Below are 18,988 nucleotides of genomic sequence, written 5' to 3' on the forward strand. Positions count from 1 at the left end.
CACCACAACAACACATTAATAAGACACTGATATATTGTCCCAGGTTTGATCAAACACATGCAATAGATGCTCTTCAAGCTGTTTATGTTAGCATGTGGGGAAAATAAGTAAAAGAAAATAAGATATCCTGGGTACTGCTCGTGTGAGTAGTTGACAACTTGGTTATTTACTTTGCTTCAGTCCTCGGAGATGATTAGTTAATGGAGTGTGTCTCGTGCAGATTTATGTTCGTTTGGTTCCTTCCCTGAACCTATTGGTATCAAATTAGTGTGGTAGATAGTCTTGGTATTAACAGTGCACATTTTCAGCATTTTTGCCTATCACCAAGGATGAGGGTTGGAATTAGTCGACTAACAAGACTGGGTGGTCAGGCTTGCTGACATGATCGTATCCCAATCATTACTCATAATGTTGGATCACTGGATCGTCAGGTCCAGACTTGATTTTATTTAAAGTCTAGCTGACATAGTTCTGTGTGGGGTATGGATTTAATGTTTGTTGTAGGTACTGTGAATATCCCTTCAGAGTTATGTCCCTTAGATGTGTATGGATCAACTGTACTCAGATAAGGTAAACAAAATAAGATTGTTATATTGTTCAAACACAAGCAAATTAGTATTTCTAGGTGTAGGTTAGTCTCTCCCACATATTATGCTGACATGATGCGTGGAAGTCGTGGTAGCTGAGCGGGCTAGGCGGCTGACTTTGTGTGCTGGTGAGTAGGTGCCTGACTCTGAGGGTGTGAGTTCAAATCCCGGATGGGGCTCAACTAAAAAAAGTACTAGAATTTGTACTTTACTAAGAAAGTGTAATCCCAAATATAACATGTGTTACATGATGCGATATGATATAAATAATCTGTGCTGGAGTAACGAAACAGCCATGTGGTCAAAGTGTTCATGAAGGATTCAGGGTTGATTCACATCACTGATGATGCAGTTTGTGGCCTCCACCAAGATATGGGTGGAGTGCTGCTAACTGTTACATTTGTAACTTGTTTGTACCAATTTATATAATTGTAACTACTTATTTTTCAAGTGTATAAATTCTTTTTTAAGTTTTTGTTAAAATCGGTCAGAATCGGAACAGATTTGGTTGAGCAGTGTTCATTCTGAGGGTACATAAGTGAAAAATGATTGAATATAATTGAACTTTGAGTTTCAAATGTTGACCTCAAGGCCCAAATGTCAGTAGTTGTGGGGAGATTATATGTGTGCTTCTTGAATTGTTGCATCCCAACCTAGTCATCAGTTAGATTGGACTGACCATTGCACTAGCTGTGAAAGTGTTTGAATACCTCACAAGTGTTTTTGAATTGCTAAAATTATGATCTGTCAATGCAGAATATTCATAACGAGGTGAGAGCAACAATTTGTTTGGAATTCCTCTGCCATTAAACTGACATAACATGATTAAAAATACTAACAGCACAATGTTAAATATGTCTCCCTCTCCCGCCCATTTCAGGTGAGCTATATCACTGTGGCACTAGTTTGCCAAAATGTATGAAATCTGTAACAATGGATCTCATAGTTAAAATGAAAAACACTACTGCATAATAGTGGTGTTCCAATTAATTGAAATAATCGAAGATTGGTCGCAGTGACCAAACGACCAAGCAATCGATCACATTTTCTCATAATCGAACACAAACGATTTTGGAACTGCTGTTTTAGTCTTTGAAACACTTGACGATGGAACATATCTTCGAAATTGTCGGGGCTTGCAAGCTTGTTTAATTCTTAGAAAACTCACTTCACTAACTGAAAAGTCATGACTGAATATTTCTTGAAGACTCCGGGAAGTTTATGTTCATGATATATTACTCAGCACTTTAAAGTAGCAAGTTGCATCATCTTATACCTATCTGCAATAACAACCAGGACAGGAAACTCTGAAAAATGACGATAACCAATTTTTTTCGATGATTGTTGGTAGGTAATGAAGCAATCATCAATTGTGAGATTTCAACCAATTCCCAACACTACTGCATAAAAACAATGTGAAATGTAGAATTCAATATGCATATACTGTACTATATCCATATACGGTAATTATCCTGAGGGAAATCAATTCTATATCGGTGAGTGGCAGCTAATTTCCTCAGAGATTCCCAAATGATCCATAACATTATTGAATTGTCTATCATCTGTTTATGATTAATTGGATTATGCAGTTTCTGAATTGGATATTAATTAAGGCAAGCATATACATTCTTTTGTACTTGTGTAGATTAGAGTGCAAATTTGAGGGACATTTTTTGATGCATTATTGAGTACCAATTGCAGCAGTAGAACGTTTTTATGATGCTATGCTGTCAAGTAGGGTACTTTCATAGATTGGGATACACGTATTTAATCCTGTGAGGATTTATGATTTTTGTTCAGTGTTTCACTTGAAAATCAACCTCTGTTGTTTGTCATTTTTAATTTGTTTCACAACTGCAAAGACCAGGCCATTTCTTCTTTCTTGTTCAAATAATCTTGTGTGAAACATTCTGTTTACATCCTTTGAAATACACTCTTGTCTGTTAGCCTGGGACAAGTAACTTGTGCTGAGGTCACTCACTCACTCACTAACTCACCCACTCACTCACTCACTCATTCACCCTCCCACTCAATAACTCACATGTCTAGTTAACTATTGTATAATGTACTATTGGTTTAACAATTAATGGTTACATATGTGTCAGTAATTTGGAAGTAAGTAATCCAAGTTCAAATAGTTGAGTTTTCATCAATATTATTGATTTTTGTGAAGAAGACAAATATTTATCAATTGTTCAACTTAGGATGAGATTCTGTTAATTAATTTCTCATTTGTATTTTTTTAAAGAAAACTGTTAGACCTTATCCGATTCAGGGGTATGTCTCTGCTGTTTGATATATCCTAATCAGAATGAAATTTTTTTTATTCCATTTTTCCCAAAAGCTGTTTTTGTGCTTGGGCTAGACATTGATGTTACCAAACATTGGTAAGACTAGTACTGTTAATAATACTGCTCCGTGATAGCATGGTTTGTAGTGTTACTTGATATTGTGCAATGTAATAGCTGAGTGTTGTCTTTAGAGCAGGGAACAATTTGTTGGCAAACCACTGGGTCTTGAACCAGTGACATTCTTTTCATTCAGCTCATAGAATGCCTGGGGTGATATGAGATTTTACGGAACTTCATTGAGTTTTGATCACCGACAGATCCTTCATTTATGACCATGCCAGATAATGGTAATTTTTGGTAGTCATCTTATACTTGTAAATACAAGTGATCTTGGTTTAATCTTGAGTCAACACTGGTCACGTTTCAAGGTCACTGGTCATAGCAAGATAACTGAAATGGTGCTTTATATATATATATCATATATATCCTCTTAATATCATAGCATAAAAATCAATCTTTCAGCATTGGTATAAAACATCTGGCGTGACAACTGGAATCTGTGGCATCATCTTCCAGCTAAATGATCTCTAATGATGACAAGCAGTCTTTTTAAAATGGCATCAGTCCTAATTTCCAAAGAGATATTCTGGTGCACCATCTTCTGTTATACATCATAATGTGTTTTTATGAGTTATATATAATTCCAGCATGTTAATAATACATTCATCTTCAGCTTGGTTATGTCACAGATGTAAAAAGTTCCCTTCCAAATTTCTGCTACAGACATGAAACTTTCATAGAAAAAAACTTCTTTACTGCTAATGTTTCAGCACTACTTTTTGCTCCTTCGTCAGATGAATGATGAAGGGGAAAGAAGTAGTTCTGACACGTTACAAACAACAAAAAAAGTTGTTTAACTTGAAAGTTTCATGTCTTCATGTCCTTCCAACTTCTCAATGCCTGTCAAAGATGTAGTTCTTGTGTCCGTGTCTTAAGTTGGAACTGTCTCAGAACTGATCCCTGTCGGAATGTCCCTGAGGTGTTTACAACTGAGGACTTATAAAACCAGCTTGAATATGATGATGAGAATATTTGGTGTGGAAGTGAACTATGATATTTATCACATGTCATGGCGTGGGATAAACAATGTGTTTCTCAAAAACTTTTAGATAAGTTCATTGTCTGTTTATGTGACATAAGGATCTTGAAGGTTATTTCATCTCCTCATTGCGTGTACGTCCATAGATCTTACAACAATTTACGTATAGTCAAAGGAGTGGTAACCATTTCTATAAGTGCTGATCTCTCTTGTCGGCGGGGCGGTGGGGTAGTCGAGTGTATAAAGCGTTGGCTCGTCGCGCGAAGACCCAGGTTCAAATCCCCACATGGGTACAATGAGTGAAGCCCATAACTGGTGTCCCCTGCCATGATATTGCTGGAATATTGCTAAAAGCGGCGTAAAACCAAACTCAGTCAGTCAGTCTTGTCGGAAGCTGGTTTCTTTTCTCCTTGTTGCAGAGGATGTGGAAAGGTCTTCAAGACTAAGCAGTATTTACCATAATCATGCTGATCCTAATGCTTCCATTTAATGTGCAAGTGTGTTTAAATGTTTAACCCCATACCGCTGCAAGTAATGTAAGTATCCAGCAACCTCTTTATTGCCCAGAGGTGCAGATTAGTATTTTGGTACCCCGTTATTGAACCAGTTAGGGTTCCACTTTTCCTGCAGGCTAATATGTTGGTACCCTAATATTCAGCCATTAATGCTGATATTGGTTACCCATCTACCTGCCCAGTTGTGCCAATTAATATATTGGTACCCCATTATTAAGCCACGTATGCTAATATCAGGGCACCTGTTTACTTGCCAAGTAATGCAGATTAATATCTTGGGACCCCATTATTATGCCAATATCAGGGTACCTGTTTCCCACCCATTTGTGCTTATGGATATCTTGGTACCCTAGTATTCAGTAGTGGTGGTCCGATTAATTGAAATAATCGAAGATTGGTCGCAGTGACTAAACGACCAAGCAATCGATCATGTTTTCTCATAATCGAACACAAACAATTCTGGAACACTTTTTGCATTAACAATATTTTTCACACGGTTGGTTTTGTCAGTTACATTTCATGAGCACTACAAGCTCGTTCCAAGTCATGATTGAATTTATCTTAAAGACCCCAAGAAATTTATGTTCCTTACATACTAGTCATCCTTTAAAGATGTGTAATTTGCAACAAAGAAAACCCCAAATAAATATATGTTTTTGTGCAAACACAAATAACCAGGAAAATTTCATAAATGACGCTAACCAATTATTTTCGATGATTGATCGGTTGTAATGAACCAATCATCAATTATGAGATTTATGCCAATTCCCAACACTAGTATTCAGTCAGTCGAGATATCTGGGTAACCCTCTACCAGCCTGTTATGCAGGTTAATACCTTGATATCAAATCTTATATCCAGTACTTCATATACCTGGTACCCTCATACTTGGCCCAAGGTGCAGATTGATATCATAGTCCCCATTATTGAAGTAGATAGGAAAGTCAAGTTGAGATAACATGATGCTCTAGTTTCCTTCAGGGATGATTTAAGAGCATTGAGGATCAAGCATTATAATTTTGCAGATTGTGTGTCACAGTGACCTTCATTGCACTGGTCATGTTCATGCTTTCAGTCACCAGTTTGGTTGGTCAAGGCTTCATTATTAACAGACAGATACATTTGTAATGTTGTTGACTACAGCTTTTAAAAGCTTTCTTTGATTGATTTTATAACAGTTAACACAGTGAAAACATCTATGATGCTCCACTCTCTGACTGATTGGTTGCATCCCTTAGACATGCCAGAATCCTGTGATCGTGGTTCAAATCCCAGTTTGTTCTGATTATATTTCTCGGTTTGTGAGCACCATACCCATGTTCTTTGATTTTGTGAAAGTGTAAACATCTGAAACTTGGATCTCTTCAGGTGTTCCTCAAACATTGAAGCTGCGATTGAGATATAGCTGAAATACTGTTGAAAGCGGTGTCAACCCAACTCACTCACTTGGTGCGGTGGGATAGCGTAATGGTTAAAGCTTTCGCTTGTCACGTCGAAGACCTGGGTTCGATTCACCACATGGGTACAAAGTGTGAAGCCCATTTCTAGTGTCCCCAGCCATGATATTGCTGGAATATTGCTAAAAGCAGCGCAAAACCACACTCACTCACACACTCCTTCACTCTGAATGATTCCACGTCAAAACGAAACCACAACAAGGCAATAGAGAGTTTGTTTCATGTTTAATTACTATTAACAAATATTTACAAATATGATGGTGAACATTGAAAATATGCCTTAACAAATACAATCAAATGTGAAAGTTTTTCTTCGTTTTTTTGTACATATATATACAGTGTATTGATCACATCGTCTTCATATGTACATAAACATATTTCAACCAGGTCTCCTTCCGTTCTTTGTGATGCTCTAACGTTTACTCAGTGACATGACTAACGCTTCGTAAACAACAAAGTGAAAACACACATCAAAACTGTCACAATTATTTGCCAATTGCTAATGAATAAATTTGTTTGTTTTTGTAAATCATAGAATATCAATGATACTTCATGTAATCCGTCTAATTTTCTAGAAGGTATTGCCCCCCTGCACTTCTGTAATGACTCCAAAAAAGCATTCAACAAATTCCTATAAAAAGATGAACTTTGAAAAAAAACTTTTAAATTTCAATTTTGACTCTCAGAGCTGACACTGACAGAATTGATATATTTGGTCATGCCTACATTTTTATGTGGTGATTTCATAACAGGTAGCGACTAATGGTGTATTTGTATATTCAGTCAAGCAAGGTGAGGAGTCTGTATACACTGTAATGAATTGTGCACCTGTTTGGTTGATGTGATGAGGGGTGGGCAGGGATATTCATCACTGACTGTAGGAGGACTGATGGGAAAGGTCTGTGCATCAACACCAGGACCACTGCTGCTCATGAACTCACGAAACCTGTGACAGGTGAGGGAACATGACCCAGCACACCTGACTGACAGGTAAGGTCATGTTACCCAAACGCCTGACTGACAGGTAAGTTCATGTTACCCAAAACACCTGACTGACAGATAAGGTCATGTTACCCAAACATCTGACTGACAGGTGAGATCAAATTACCCAGACACCTGACTGACAGGTAATGTACTGTTACCCAGACACCTGACTGACAGGTAAGATCAAATTACCCAGACACCTGACTTACAGATAAGGTCATGTTACCCAAACATCTAACTGACAGGTGAGGTTATATTTTCCAAACACCTGACTGACATGTAGGTCATATTACCCAGACACCTGACTATATGACAGGTTACCCAGACACCTGACTGACAGGGTAAGGTCATATTTACCCAATTTTTCCGAACTTACACCTGACTGACATGGTCATTATTACCCAGGGACTGAAACAAACTTTTATTTGTCATATTACCCAGACACCTGACTGCAAATAAGGTTATATTACTAGACACCTGGCTGACAGGTAAGGTCAAATTACCCAGACACCTGGCTGACAGGTTAGGTCATGTTACCCAAATACCTGACTGAAAGGTAAGGTCATGTTACCCAAATACCTGACTGAAAGGTAGGGTCATGTTACCCAGACACCTGACTGCAAATAAGGTTATATTACTAGACACCTGACTGAAAGGTAAGGTCATGTTACCCAAACGCCTGACTGACAGGTAATGTCATGTTACCCAAACACCTGACTGACAGTTAAGGTCATATGGTCAATACACCTGAATCACTGGTGAGGGAACGTGAACCATCACACCTACATGACAGGTGAGGGAACATAAACCCGTTGACCCGATTGACAGGTGGAGCAACCTGAGTGACAGGAAAGGCAAAAATACCAAATGACCTGAATGACAGGCGAGGGAATGTAACCCACACACACCTATATGAAAGGTGAGGGAACACATACCCATACACCTGATTGACAGGTGAGGGAGCCATAATTAACACACCTGACTAAGGAAGATATGCCAGCTCCTCAGTGACAGATAGGGGAACATGTTCACGCACACCTGACCGCCTCGGTGGTGTAGTGGTTAGATCGTCCGCCCGGAGAGCGGAAGGTCGCGGGTTTCGATCCCCGACCGCGTCATACCAAAAGACGTTAAAATATGGTACTTGTTGGTCCCTGCCTGGTGCTTGGCATTAATGGGTACAACAAGGACTGGTCGGCTCGGAGTCAGTATAATGTGTCTGAGTGGGGTATTCATGCTTCACTGAGGCATGGTATCTCAGTGGGCTAGCACTATAAAATCAGCTTCAGTCTGGGCTAGTACAAGCAGCCGCACATACACATACACACGCATGCACGTCGTCATATGTGCGAAATATTCTCAAGCACGATGTTAAACCGAGTTTCACCTCACCTCACCTCACGCACACCTGCCTGACAGGTGTTGGAAATGAGCCAATGCACCTGAATGACGGGTAAGAGAAATATGATTTGACAGTGTTGTGTGTGCATACTAACTGTTAGAGAGACTGATTATCACACATGAGGTACATCAAAAGATAGTTGAGCTGTGCATGAGCTGAGAGGGATGTTCTGTTGATGGTACACTGTTCAGCAAGTGGATGGAGTTGTCTTACAATGAACAAACATAAATATAACAATACAATGCAAGCTAACAATAAACTTGAATTTTTAACTCATTTCATTTTTGAAAGGAAACAATTCTCATTATTATTGTGCCATGTCCTTCATCATTATGATCGTATGTAAATATACACCTCTGTATGTATTCAAGGGCAGGGCTAGTGCAGCTACAGTCTGCTCAGAATGTTCTGTTACGTTTAATTTTTCTGGTTAAGCCAATCAGGCATTCAGAAAAATGTAACAGACATTATATTTGGGATTACACTTTCTGAGTTAAGTACTTTTGTTGGGTTGAGTCCCATCCAGGGTTCGAACCTACACCCTCAGAGTCATTCATCTAATCGCCAGCACACAGAGTCAGCTGCCTAAAGTACAAGAATCTGTACTTTACTAAGAAAGTGTAATCCCAAATATAATATATGTTACATTTAACCACTTGCTAAATGGCATTGTGTAATCATTCAGAAAAATGATATAAAAATATTTTAGTATTTTAGATTACGTTGAATGACAGCTAGTTCTTGAATAGGAAAACAGAATAGATAAAATGGAAAAAATTGAACTCTTCAGGTGTAATCAATTTAATTCAGTATATTAGCCTGCCTTGTCCCTTGCCAGTGCTAAAACCATATTAAAAAAATAACAACCTTTACTTTGAACATTTATGTCCGTAAGTGAAAAATGTAATATTAACATTACTGCACATGAAATGTAATTTTCTCTGCAAAATGTCTTTTTTTACCCCACTAAACTAAAAAAATAACTCAATTCAAATTTAAAAAAGAATTCCACTGAGCAATGTTTTTGGAGTGCAGAACATCCATAAACTCTGAAATAAAAAAGTGGCTTTGACTATATTACCTTATTAGACTTGGGCTGCAGAATCGTGTCTATGCGGCTGACTACAATAATGAAATAAAACAATTTTTTCCTCCAATAATGCGTGTGTTGTAAAAAATGTTGCTTCATGGATATTGTACTTAAAGAATCTAAATTACCTAGGGCCCTTGCGTCGCCCCTGAAAAAACATATGTTGTTTGCCTCTTTCAGTTCAATATGACACAAAGGCCACTCTCATACTTCACGTCTTTGCTGTAATAACTAAATCTAACTATCTGACAACTATTTAAAAAAACCTGGCATAATACAAAACAGTGCATTTCTATGTCACAATTAATAAAAGTTCTAATGAAATAAGTGATCAGTAAAAAGATACTAAATATTCATGACATTAAATCAACATTTACGGATATTTCTAGGTTATGCACAATATTGATTATGAAGACAGTTAAAAAATCATATTTGCATATATTAATGGATCACGCACAGACATGCTGTGTAGTTTACCCATAATCTGACACTTAATCACTCACTCACCCACCCTTCACTCACTCACTCACTCACTCATTCATAGGATGAACAATATCTCTTCTTTCACATGTGGCGAAAACACATCAAGTATATATGATCACAAATACAGACAACTCTGAGAAAACAAAGTTGGATATAACAAATTGTTGGTGAATCCAAGCATGTTATTAATGTTATTTTTAATGTTCAAGTTTTTATATCAGATATAACAAACAGATCTGGGTCCCTCATTGTTTGAAAGAAATTACTTTCAATATCAGTTGTGTTGATCTCAAATCATTAAAATCGAGTCATAATTTTAAGGCCACATTAATTAGATCTTAATTTAAAAAATTAAAATTCATGTTTTAATTAAACTTTTCATGTCATTAGTGGGCATAACTTTCAGTGGATGTTTGATAGGGGAAGCATGAGTGTTTGTATAAATATGTGATGTTTTGTTTCATGTAATCAAAGAAGAAACACATTGGTTCTCTTTGTTAAAAGATACTCTGTGACAATATGATGAGGTGAGAGGGGAGTTTGTTAGAGAAGCAGGCTCGGATGAAAATCTAATAATTTATTACGGCCAGATCTGGCTGATTAGTGACTCAGATGCTGTTTCAGTCCTCTCACTATTGACCTCTAGATTCCCTCATCCAAGCTGGAAGTATAGTGTGTTTTCTGCCAAAACTTTGGAGTTAAAATTCTAAATTTTCCTTTAAATGTTTTTTAATCATCTACAGCAAAATTAATGTTAATTGTTTGACCATTCACGCTTTCCTCGTGTTTTGTTGAGAATCAGGAAATGATGGCGCTGGATGACCACAGAGCATCAAACACCACTCACTCACTCACTCATGGAGAGCATGAATAGGTTATGTGAACTTTAGATGGCCAGGCACTTAGGCACATAGTTTCTCACAGAAGTGATGCATGATCCCACCATGAGAGTTGGCACTGCTCTATAAGTGACCATTACCAAGGTGCAAAATGAATCAAATACAATACCATTCATCAAACTGATCTTGTTGCGATCTGAATTAATGAAAACATGTTTGATTAACGAATGTGTCAAACATTGACAGATACATTTTCATTTGGCTTAACGATGACATCAAACTGGTGTAGATAGTATATCATAAGTGTTAGTGTGTATTTCAAGCAATGCTTGGACAACTTGGACCCTTTTTGTTGAACAGTTCAGGCAGAAATATATACTTGTTTTTCTGGTGTATAACCCATTATTTCACTCACTTATCAAAACTTTAAAATGGTTTAATGTACCTCAGTGCATGAAATATGAAAAAAAAACCAGCCAGACATCAGGGCTGGTAACTTCAAAATGTAACCAGCCCAAAATGGATTTAACCAGACCAGACACCAAGATATGGATGGTGATATGGTGTATGGAACAGCTAAATTTTTTACCAGACCATCGGGCTGGCTAGCTGTATATCTAGACCGTCCATCAGAAATCTAGCCCGTCTCGGAAGGTCGGATGGACCTTATTTCATACACTGATGTACCTGTCAACTATCAGCTTTACCTGAAACACAAGTATATTTTTGGGCCTGTCACTGGCTGTGAAGATGTGTTTTATTATTTGAGACGCTATTACTCAGTGAGCAGTGCTCTGGTTATACAAGCGTTGTGTTTTACAAAGGTTGACAAAAATAGTGTTTTTTGCAGTTTTTTCAATCTGTGCATCATGATTCATGGATTGCATTCACAGCAAGGGGAGTTAACTCAACCCTTTTCAACAGAATAGCTATGTGTATCTATTACACATCAACTTTCATCTGAATGGGATATGTTTTGATTGAACAAAACACTGAAAATATCAAACATTTTTCATCTAAATAATTATTCCTCAAAGATCCAGAATTAGTGATTAGATAATTATCTGCGTGAACCCGTTTCCAACTCTCTCAATCACTATTTCAGCTATGGATATAGGAAATGAATAATAAACTGACTAACCTATCTATAAATATAACAGGCAAACTAAATGTTGTGAGTAGACAGGTTGCTGATTTTGAAAAATGTCTAAACAATATGATGTGGTCATCATTACCCACTTATTCTGGATGATGAATAACCGTAACGTAACTACAGTCACTAGTGCCAAATCTTTTATGTGGCAAACTTATGGTTGCCTGGAAGTAGAAGCTTGGTCACATTGTATGCTTTTCTCTTTTCATCATTTTTCAGTTGTATCATACCTCGGAATAGGCCAAAGTATTTATGTAGGTGCCTTTACCTTTGACATGACTGTGTATTAGTTGTGAAACGGTATACCGTGGTATTAGTAGAACCGCTGTATTTTGTCTTCGGTTTGGTATAAGGTAATGCAATCCAAAAATTCGGTGTTTTCGTACCATAATTTCTATGTAGTCATAAAATGACAGTTTGGTTCATTCAAAATAACAAAGATTATGGTTATTTTTCCCCATGTTATTAATCAATGTAAGGTTTGGCTCTTGTCATCAATTTTCCACATAATGATCATATCTCAGGCCAGACCAATTTTATTTCTTGTTTTATGGATCCGCTGGTCGAATTTTTTCAAGAATAAGAACAAAAATTAATTTTCCCCGCTCAAAAAATAAAATCCACATGTTTTTATTTGCCAAAAATGTAAACATACAAAAAAAGTATTTTTTGATTGCTTTTTGCCCCATATACACTTCATAAATTGCCAAAAATAAAATACTTTTAGCATTTAAAAGGAATATTACTTTGACTGGTGATTTTTATTTTTTATTTTTTTCCCTCCTGCCTTTAGGTTTTCTGAGGACAAACATCCGTAAAACAAGAAATATAATTGGTCTGGCCTCATGTACCAAACTGAAATGGACTGAACCGAAGGCCTTGTACCACAATATGTACCGTACTGTGGTAAGAGCGTACCGTTTCACCCCTACTGTGTATCACTTATTTTACCAAATATGTGAAGAGTGTCTTATGTTTCAACTGATTTTTGATAATTAGTTGGTGATTAAAACCATTTTTTCAGCCACATAATTTGAACCACAGATGGTATTCAAAACTAAACTATGATGACTCTGTAATAGATACAAAAGAAAAGAACACTCTCACTTCTGGGGCTGCTTGTCACTATGACAACCAGCCAAGACAAATGAACTAAAATTTCAAGAAAAAAAATTGGTATTCGTTAACTTCTTTTATACATATATATGAATTTAACTCAGTGTAAAACTAGGTTTTTTGTTTGTTACTATTCTATAAAAAGTGAAAACTGTATCATTCTTTCTGCACACAAGTTTAAAACTACACGTCACTGATCCATTGAAAATATCACAATTTTAAACAGACCATGGCACACAGTCACTATCCTCTGTGGTATACAATGAGTTATCTCCCTTCCTTACAAGCAGTTTCCTGAAAAAGAAGTACTGTTACCCACATCAGTTTGGATACAATCAATAATTTGATCAAACTAAACGTTTTATTGGAACACACTATTTTTTAATAGGATTTGATGATGATGTACACATGGGTTCTGAACCAGTGTGTAAAAGGTGATTCACTCAGGCAAGTTATAAAGTCCTAATATTTCTGTCATTTCACTATTGACTGAAAAAAACTGTCTATTTATGGACACAACATTTCAAGCAGCCCTCATGGGAGACAATTAACTTTGTGTACAAATAACCAGCTTGATGTAATGTAAAGTAAGCATTAGTGAGAACAATGTCAGTATGCTATCTTTAATCATTGATAATCAATTAATAATCTCCTGTGGCTTGTTATAGGAAGTCTTATATACTTTGAGGGTTTGATAATAAAACATAATGCAAAATATTCATATCTGTCAAAACCATCCTGGCAGAAATGCAGGTTTTTGAAGTACCTAGGTATTCCTAATTGTCCCAATATGTGCTTGGTTTGGATATCGAGCTTAAATTGTTTTTATGTGTTTGGTAATATTCTTGTATTAAGTAATGCAAAGTGACATTTCTCCAAATTAAGCTTCCACTTGCGATAAAATGAAGACACATGTTGGAGACAAAAATTTGCTGACATCACAGCAATTGAATTTAAACTATTCCGTGAGGGATTGCCTTCATATGTATTTACTTTGAAGAGAGTTTGATAACTCTTCTTTTGGTCTTGTCAAGATGTATCAAAGCTTTGAAATGGATGCATATGCTGACATATTCTTTGTTTCTACATAATATCTTTGAATATGAAACAATTTATAGCATCATTTAAAATACATTTCCTCATAATGAAGGGAGATAACCCATCTATTGAAAAATTGCTGCCTTCTTGAATAACAGTGTATTGCATGACGGGAGTTTCTCTCCGTTTGATTCTTGGTTTTCGGAGGGAGGTGATGAGAACAGCCTGATTCTGCGGCGCTAATGGATGATGTTAATCACTGTTAAAACTAAAAGTGTAGCAGTGAAATGAAGCGTTCTGAAACACACAACACTTGTCTGTCCGCTACTTTTATCTTCATCTTCTGTGGAGGTCCCTGCAACAGAAATTGACCACAAATTGCCATGTATCTGCAAGAAGAGAGACGTACACAGAACTTAGGCCAAACAAAAAGATGTTGTGGTTCCGATTAAACCTCTTTAAAGTTTAGGGTAGGTAGGAATTCTTTCTTTTTTTTACATTTTTTTGAAGTAAAGTATGAACTAACAACACATTTATAAATGTGCAATTGTTTATTCAATCAAGCTTGTGGCCATCATGTCGGTTCAACTTTCTCTATCAGAATGACCAATGTCTGTTGGTGCCAGGAAAAAAGAATGGTATCTGAAAGCTTATTTTATTCATACCTCTAAAAAAAAAGAGGGTCGGCACCAGAATTCAAGGGTTGGTCGGGTAATCGGAATCACAACTTTTTTTTATTTAGGCCTTAACTGCAAGATTTCATATTTGATGAGCACATATTCCTGGGCATATCTGAATTGATTAAAATTATACTTCAAACAGTGAAGTAGGTAAAGCCAGATCAATTACATTTTTCGTTTGTTCATAAATTTTTAAACATTTTTAAAATAACAGCTTTTTTATTTTTTTTGAAGGGCTTCAAAGTTTTTCTATCAACAAGTAATTAAGCATGAGTCATTTGGATTTTTTTTTTATTTAAAGGCTGTTTTCTAACTATTTGATTTGTGTTCTTGTTCAGGGATACTTTGGTAGTTAGTTGTCTGGAAGAACAATAAGACATGAAATATTTAAGGATAACAACTTCTTTATAGGTTTAAACAGTGTTTCAGTCCTGTTATTTTGCCCTTCATGAAGAGCAAGAAGTAGCTTTGAAATGGTAAAAGCAAAAAGTTATTAATAAAAATTTCATGTCTTTGTGTTTTTGTAAATATCCTTTTTGAGAATTTAAAAAAAAATGAACCTCAAATCAACCATGATGGCATCATTATTGTTTCTATTTTGAAAACAAGAATTGGTCTGGCTTCATTTTTCCTTGCGAAATTTTAACTTTAGATTTCAGTGATTTCAAATGCGTTATATTGATATTGAAATCATGGATATGTCAGTTCATATATAAAATCATTTTGAAATGGACGGAACTTACCACGTTTTACATTCAATGATCCAGCTGCGTGATAAAAAAGAAAAACAAACATTGTTATTTACAGTAAAGACATGAAGACAATGTAATTGTTATATTTATTTTATGTGTCTAATCAGAATTCTATTAACACTTATGAAAATGTATTTTCATTTCTTATACAATCATAATTCTGATGAATGGTGCAAAGAATGTGAAGATGGTTTGAGCATAAAAACAATGTAAGTTAAGTGGAGTTATTTCCCTTTGACTATTCTGACTAATTTTGTGGCATGCAAGAAGCACAAGAAGACTTTCATGGATATAAAATAATAACATTTGGGCTCAGTTAAAGACTTCACAGATGTGCTTCAGATACCTTGTCAGATGAGATGGCTCTGGTGAGATACCACATGTGTTGCACCAAGGTTTGTCTCCTATCATTACATTGCTTGACTTTGCTATAAGCAGTGGAGAGTTGTGGTTAAAGTTGTGGTTAAAGTGTTCGCTGCTCATCAAAACCAAGGTTTGATTCCCCACATGGGTAGAATGTGGGAAGCCTATTTCTGGTGTCCCCTGCCATGATATTGCTGGAATATTGCTATAATCAGGGTAAAACCCTTACTCCTTCCCTCACTTGCACTAGATGTATGTTCCAGTTCTACAGATGAAATGAGTTGAAAGTTTCCATTTGTATTTTTTAGAACCATTTGTTATTGTGTCATGAGTTTTTGAGTGTCCCCATGTATTTTTGTGGCCTGAAATTTTTAAACTTAAGGGGGTAAAAAACGGCAAAGTGCCAAGGTCCTATGTTCATGGATTTAAGTGTTCATTTCAAACTTTATTATGATCTTGAGCTTGTGCTACACAGTAGAAATCTTCTTCTAAGATATGCCTCACTTTGAAATTTACCCATTAAGTTGACATGCAGTGGCATACATGAACCCTTAAACCTTCTCATTCACTGTGGGGTGGTGGGGTAGCCTAGTGGTAAAAGCGTTCACTCGTCACGCCGAAGGCCCGGGTTCGATTCCCAAATGGGTACAATTTGTGAAGCCCATTTCTGGTGTCCCCCACCGTGATATTGCTGGAATATTGCTTAAAACGACGTAAAACCATACTCTGTCAGTCAATCAGTCACTCAGTCAGTCTCATTCACTGCCATTAAAGTGGGAATTTGTAATTATTTCATTAGTGTCACAAAGTTTATTGTGTTTTCACGAGTTCAAAGGTTTCCATGTGATATTTATATAGTTACCTGTCACTTTCCCCATGAACATCATAGCCTAAAATGTATTACACTGAGGTTACACTGAGGTTACAATGTGGTAACAAGGTGTTTGTTTAGAAGATATGAAGTCCTACCATTGAGAGGTGTCCCATGAGAAAGCATTAAAATCAGGGCATATTTGTGAGTAATGTTATTTTACAAAGTCAGGACATTTCAATATTTCACAACTTTGTGATACTTAGCATGGATTGTTGATCTTAATATCAATCCCTGGATTGTCTGGTGCCGACTTATCAAACAAACAGCAAAGCACCCCAAGAGCTGGGTCATTTTATGTATCAGTCGGGCTACATACATACGTATGTAATATAGATATCATGGTCAAACATGGTATATATCTCCGATAAGATCATTCAATAATTGTTGTACGTTTGCTACTTGTTATCCCGTTTTCATCAGGGTCAGAATGGATTCCCAGTTTCCATGCTTCTTCTCAGAGCTGTCTAAATTGGGTATTGGGTGGTCACAATGTGTGAGCTGGGCATGGTTTGTCTTGGTATACCCTGACAGTGCTGTTTGTAGTTACTAATGTAGTCAACCACAGATTTGCATGGAGTACACCGGGTACCATTATAGACTACCAGGGGTGGAAATAACCCATTGCCCGACGTCCGAGTCCAGTGTTTTTTTTCTGTTGGGCAAACAAATTTGTATATCAAACTGTACCGGTGTGCAGTTGACTTTCCAACGATAATTATGTTGTTTATTTAAAAAATCAACACGAAAACGGCCGGTATAGTGGAAAAATTATCAGGGCAAGTGATTTTACATGTGCCACTGTACCGGAGTACACTAGCAAGTTTAAAGTTATTTCCACTCTTGACTACCATTGTCAGAATATTACTGAGTTGTGTAAAATGTCATAGACTCACTCATACCTCAGTGTAGAAAAATTTGATCAAACACACTGAGAGTGATAAGGTCAAAACATGATCAAACATACATTCATTGTACTATCCCTAAAGTCAAACAAACCTGATCAAACACACTCACAGTGATAAGGTCAAAACAAGATCAAACATACATTCATTTTACTATGCCTAAAGTCAAACAAAACCTGATCAAACACACAGTGATAAGGTCAAAACATGATCAAACATTCATTTTACTATGCCTAAAGTCAAACAAAACCTGATCAAACACACTGTGATAAGGTCAAAACATGATCAAACATTCATTTTACTATCTATAAGGTCTAACAAAACATGATCAAACATACTCTCACACTCTTCATCATAGTTTCAAACAAAACATGATCAAACATACTCTCACACTCTCCTTCATAGTCTCAAACAAAACGTGCTTCTTCCCACTCTTATTTATAATGTCAAACAAAACGTGATCAAACATACATTGACATTCTCATACTCATGGGGTGAAACAGAACATGCTCAAACACGCACTCATAAAAAATTTCTGTCAGACAGTTCAACTATGTATACAGTTTAATAGGTGAAGGGGTAGTGGGGGAGCCTAGTGGTTAAAGCGTTCGCTCGTCACGCCAAAGACCCGGGTTTGATTCCCCACATGGGCACAATATGTGAAGCCCATTTCTGGTGTCCCCTGCCATGATATTGCTGGAATAATGCTAAAAGCGGCGTAAAACTAAACCCACCCACTCACTCACTTGATTGGTGTACTCAGAACAAATTGAGGAAGTGTATTTCGACAGTAAAATCTTAATTGAGTTGATATTTACAGATATTCATTTATTATTTCAGGTTTGATTTCATAAAGAGATTCTGCCTGAATAAACTTCCTGAACCATTTGGAAGAACCTCCAAGACATGTCTTTATCAAACACGTATGTCAAACACACAGGATAAGTGAAATGGGAGAGGGAAGATAATCACGATCTGTAAAGTTCTAGGACCGTTCATCTCATAAATTTTGACAGGTGAGTTTCTCATTTTCAAAATATTGATTACTTTTTGGTAGGAGTCTGGATATGGCATGAGCATTCTTGTTGCCAATATTAACCCTCCACACAGGAAGGGCACCATTAGAGCTCCCACATCTGGGCAGGGTTCTACGTTTCCTGTTTTATCAAATTGTCAGTTTTGTGAAGGAACCTTGGCTGATCAGACCAGTCGAGACCAGATTGAACATGCACCAGTATTTACACTCATGCCCATCACAGATAATACGATCTCGCAGTACTACACACTGATCAGTCCTTAGGTGTTCCCAATGCATTTTCTCCTTTGGTTCTGCGTTCAGACAGGGAACTGGACATAATTTTCA

General features: G+C 36.7%; 1 protein-coding gene across 1 annotated transcript in view; it reads right to left on the reverse strand.

Moving 5' to 3' along the window:
- Window positions 1–13,812: 13,812 nt before the first annotated feature.
- LOC124282507 (zwei Ig domain protein zig-8-like) overlaps window positions 13,813–18,988 on the reverse strand; it is a 195,609-nt gene continuing 190,433 nt past the window's right edge. Inside the window, exons 7-8 of the mRNA XM_046718517.1 lie at window positions 15,481–15,501; window positions 13,813–14,409 (exon numbers count right to left, since the gene is read on the reverse strand). Of these exons, the coding sequence (XP_046574473.1) occupies window positions 14,294–14,409; window positions 15,481–15,501 (137 nt within the window). The 3' untranslated portion in view covers window positions 13,813–14,293. The remainder of the gene's footprint in view (window positions 14,410–15,480; window positions 15,502–18,988) is intronic.

The sequence above is a fragment of the Haliotis rubra genome, unplaced genomic scaffold (genome assembly GCF_003918875.1).
Source record: "Haliotis rubra isolate DU_JTF1 unplaced genomic scaffold, ASM391887v1 Scf3, whole genome shotgun sequence".
Classification (NCBI taxonomy): Eukaryota; Metazoa; Mollusca; class Gastropoda; order Lepetellida; family Haliotidae; genus Haliotis; species Haliotis rubra.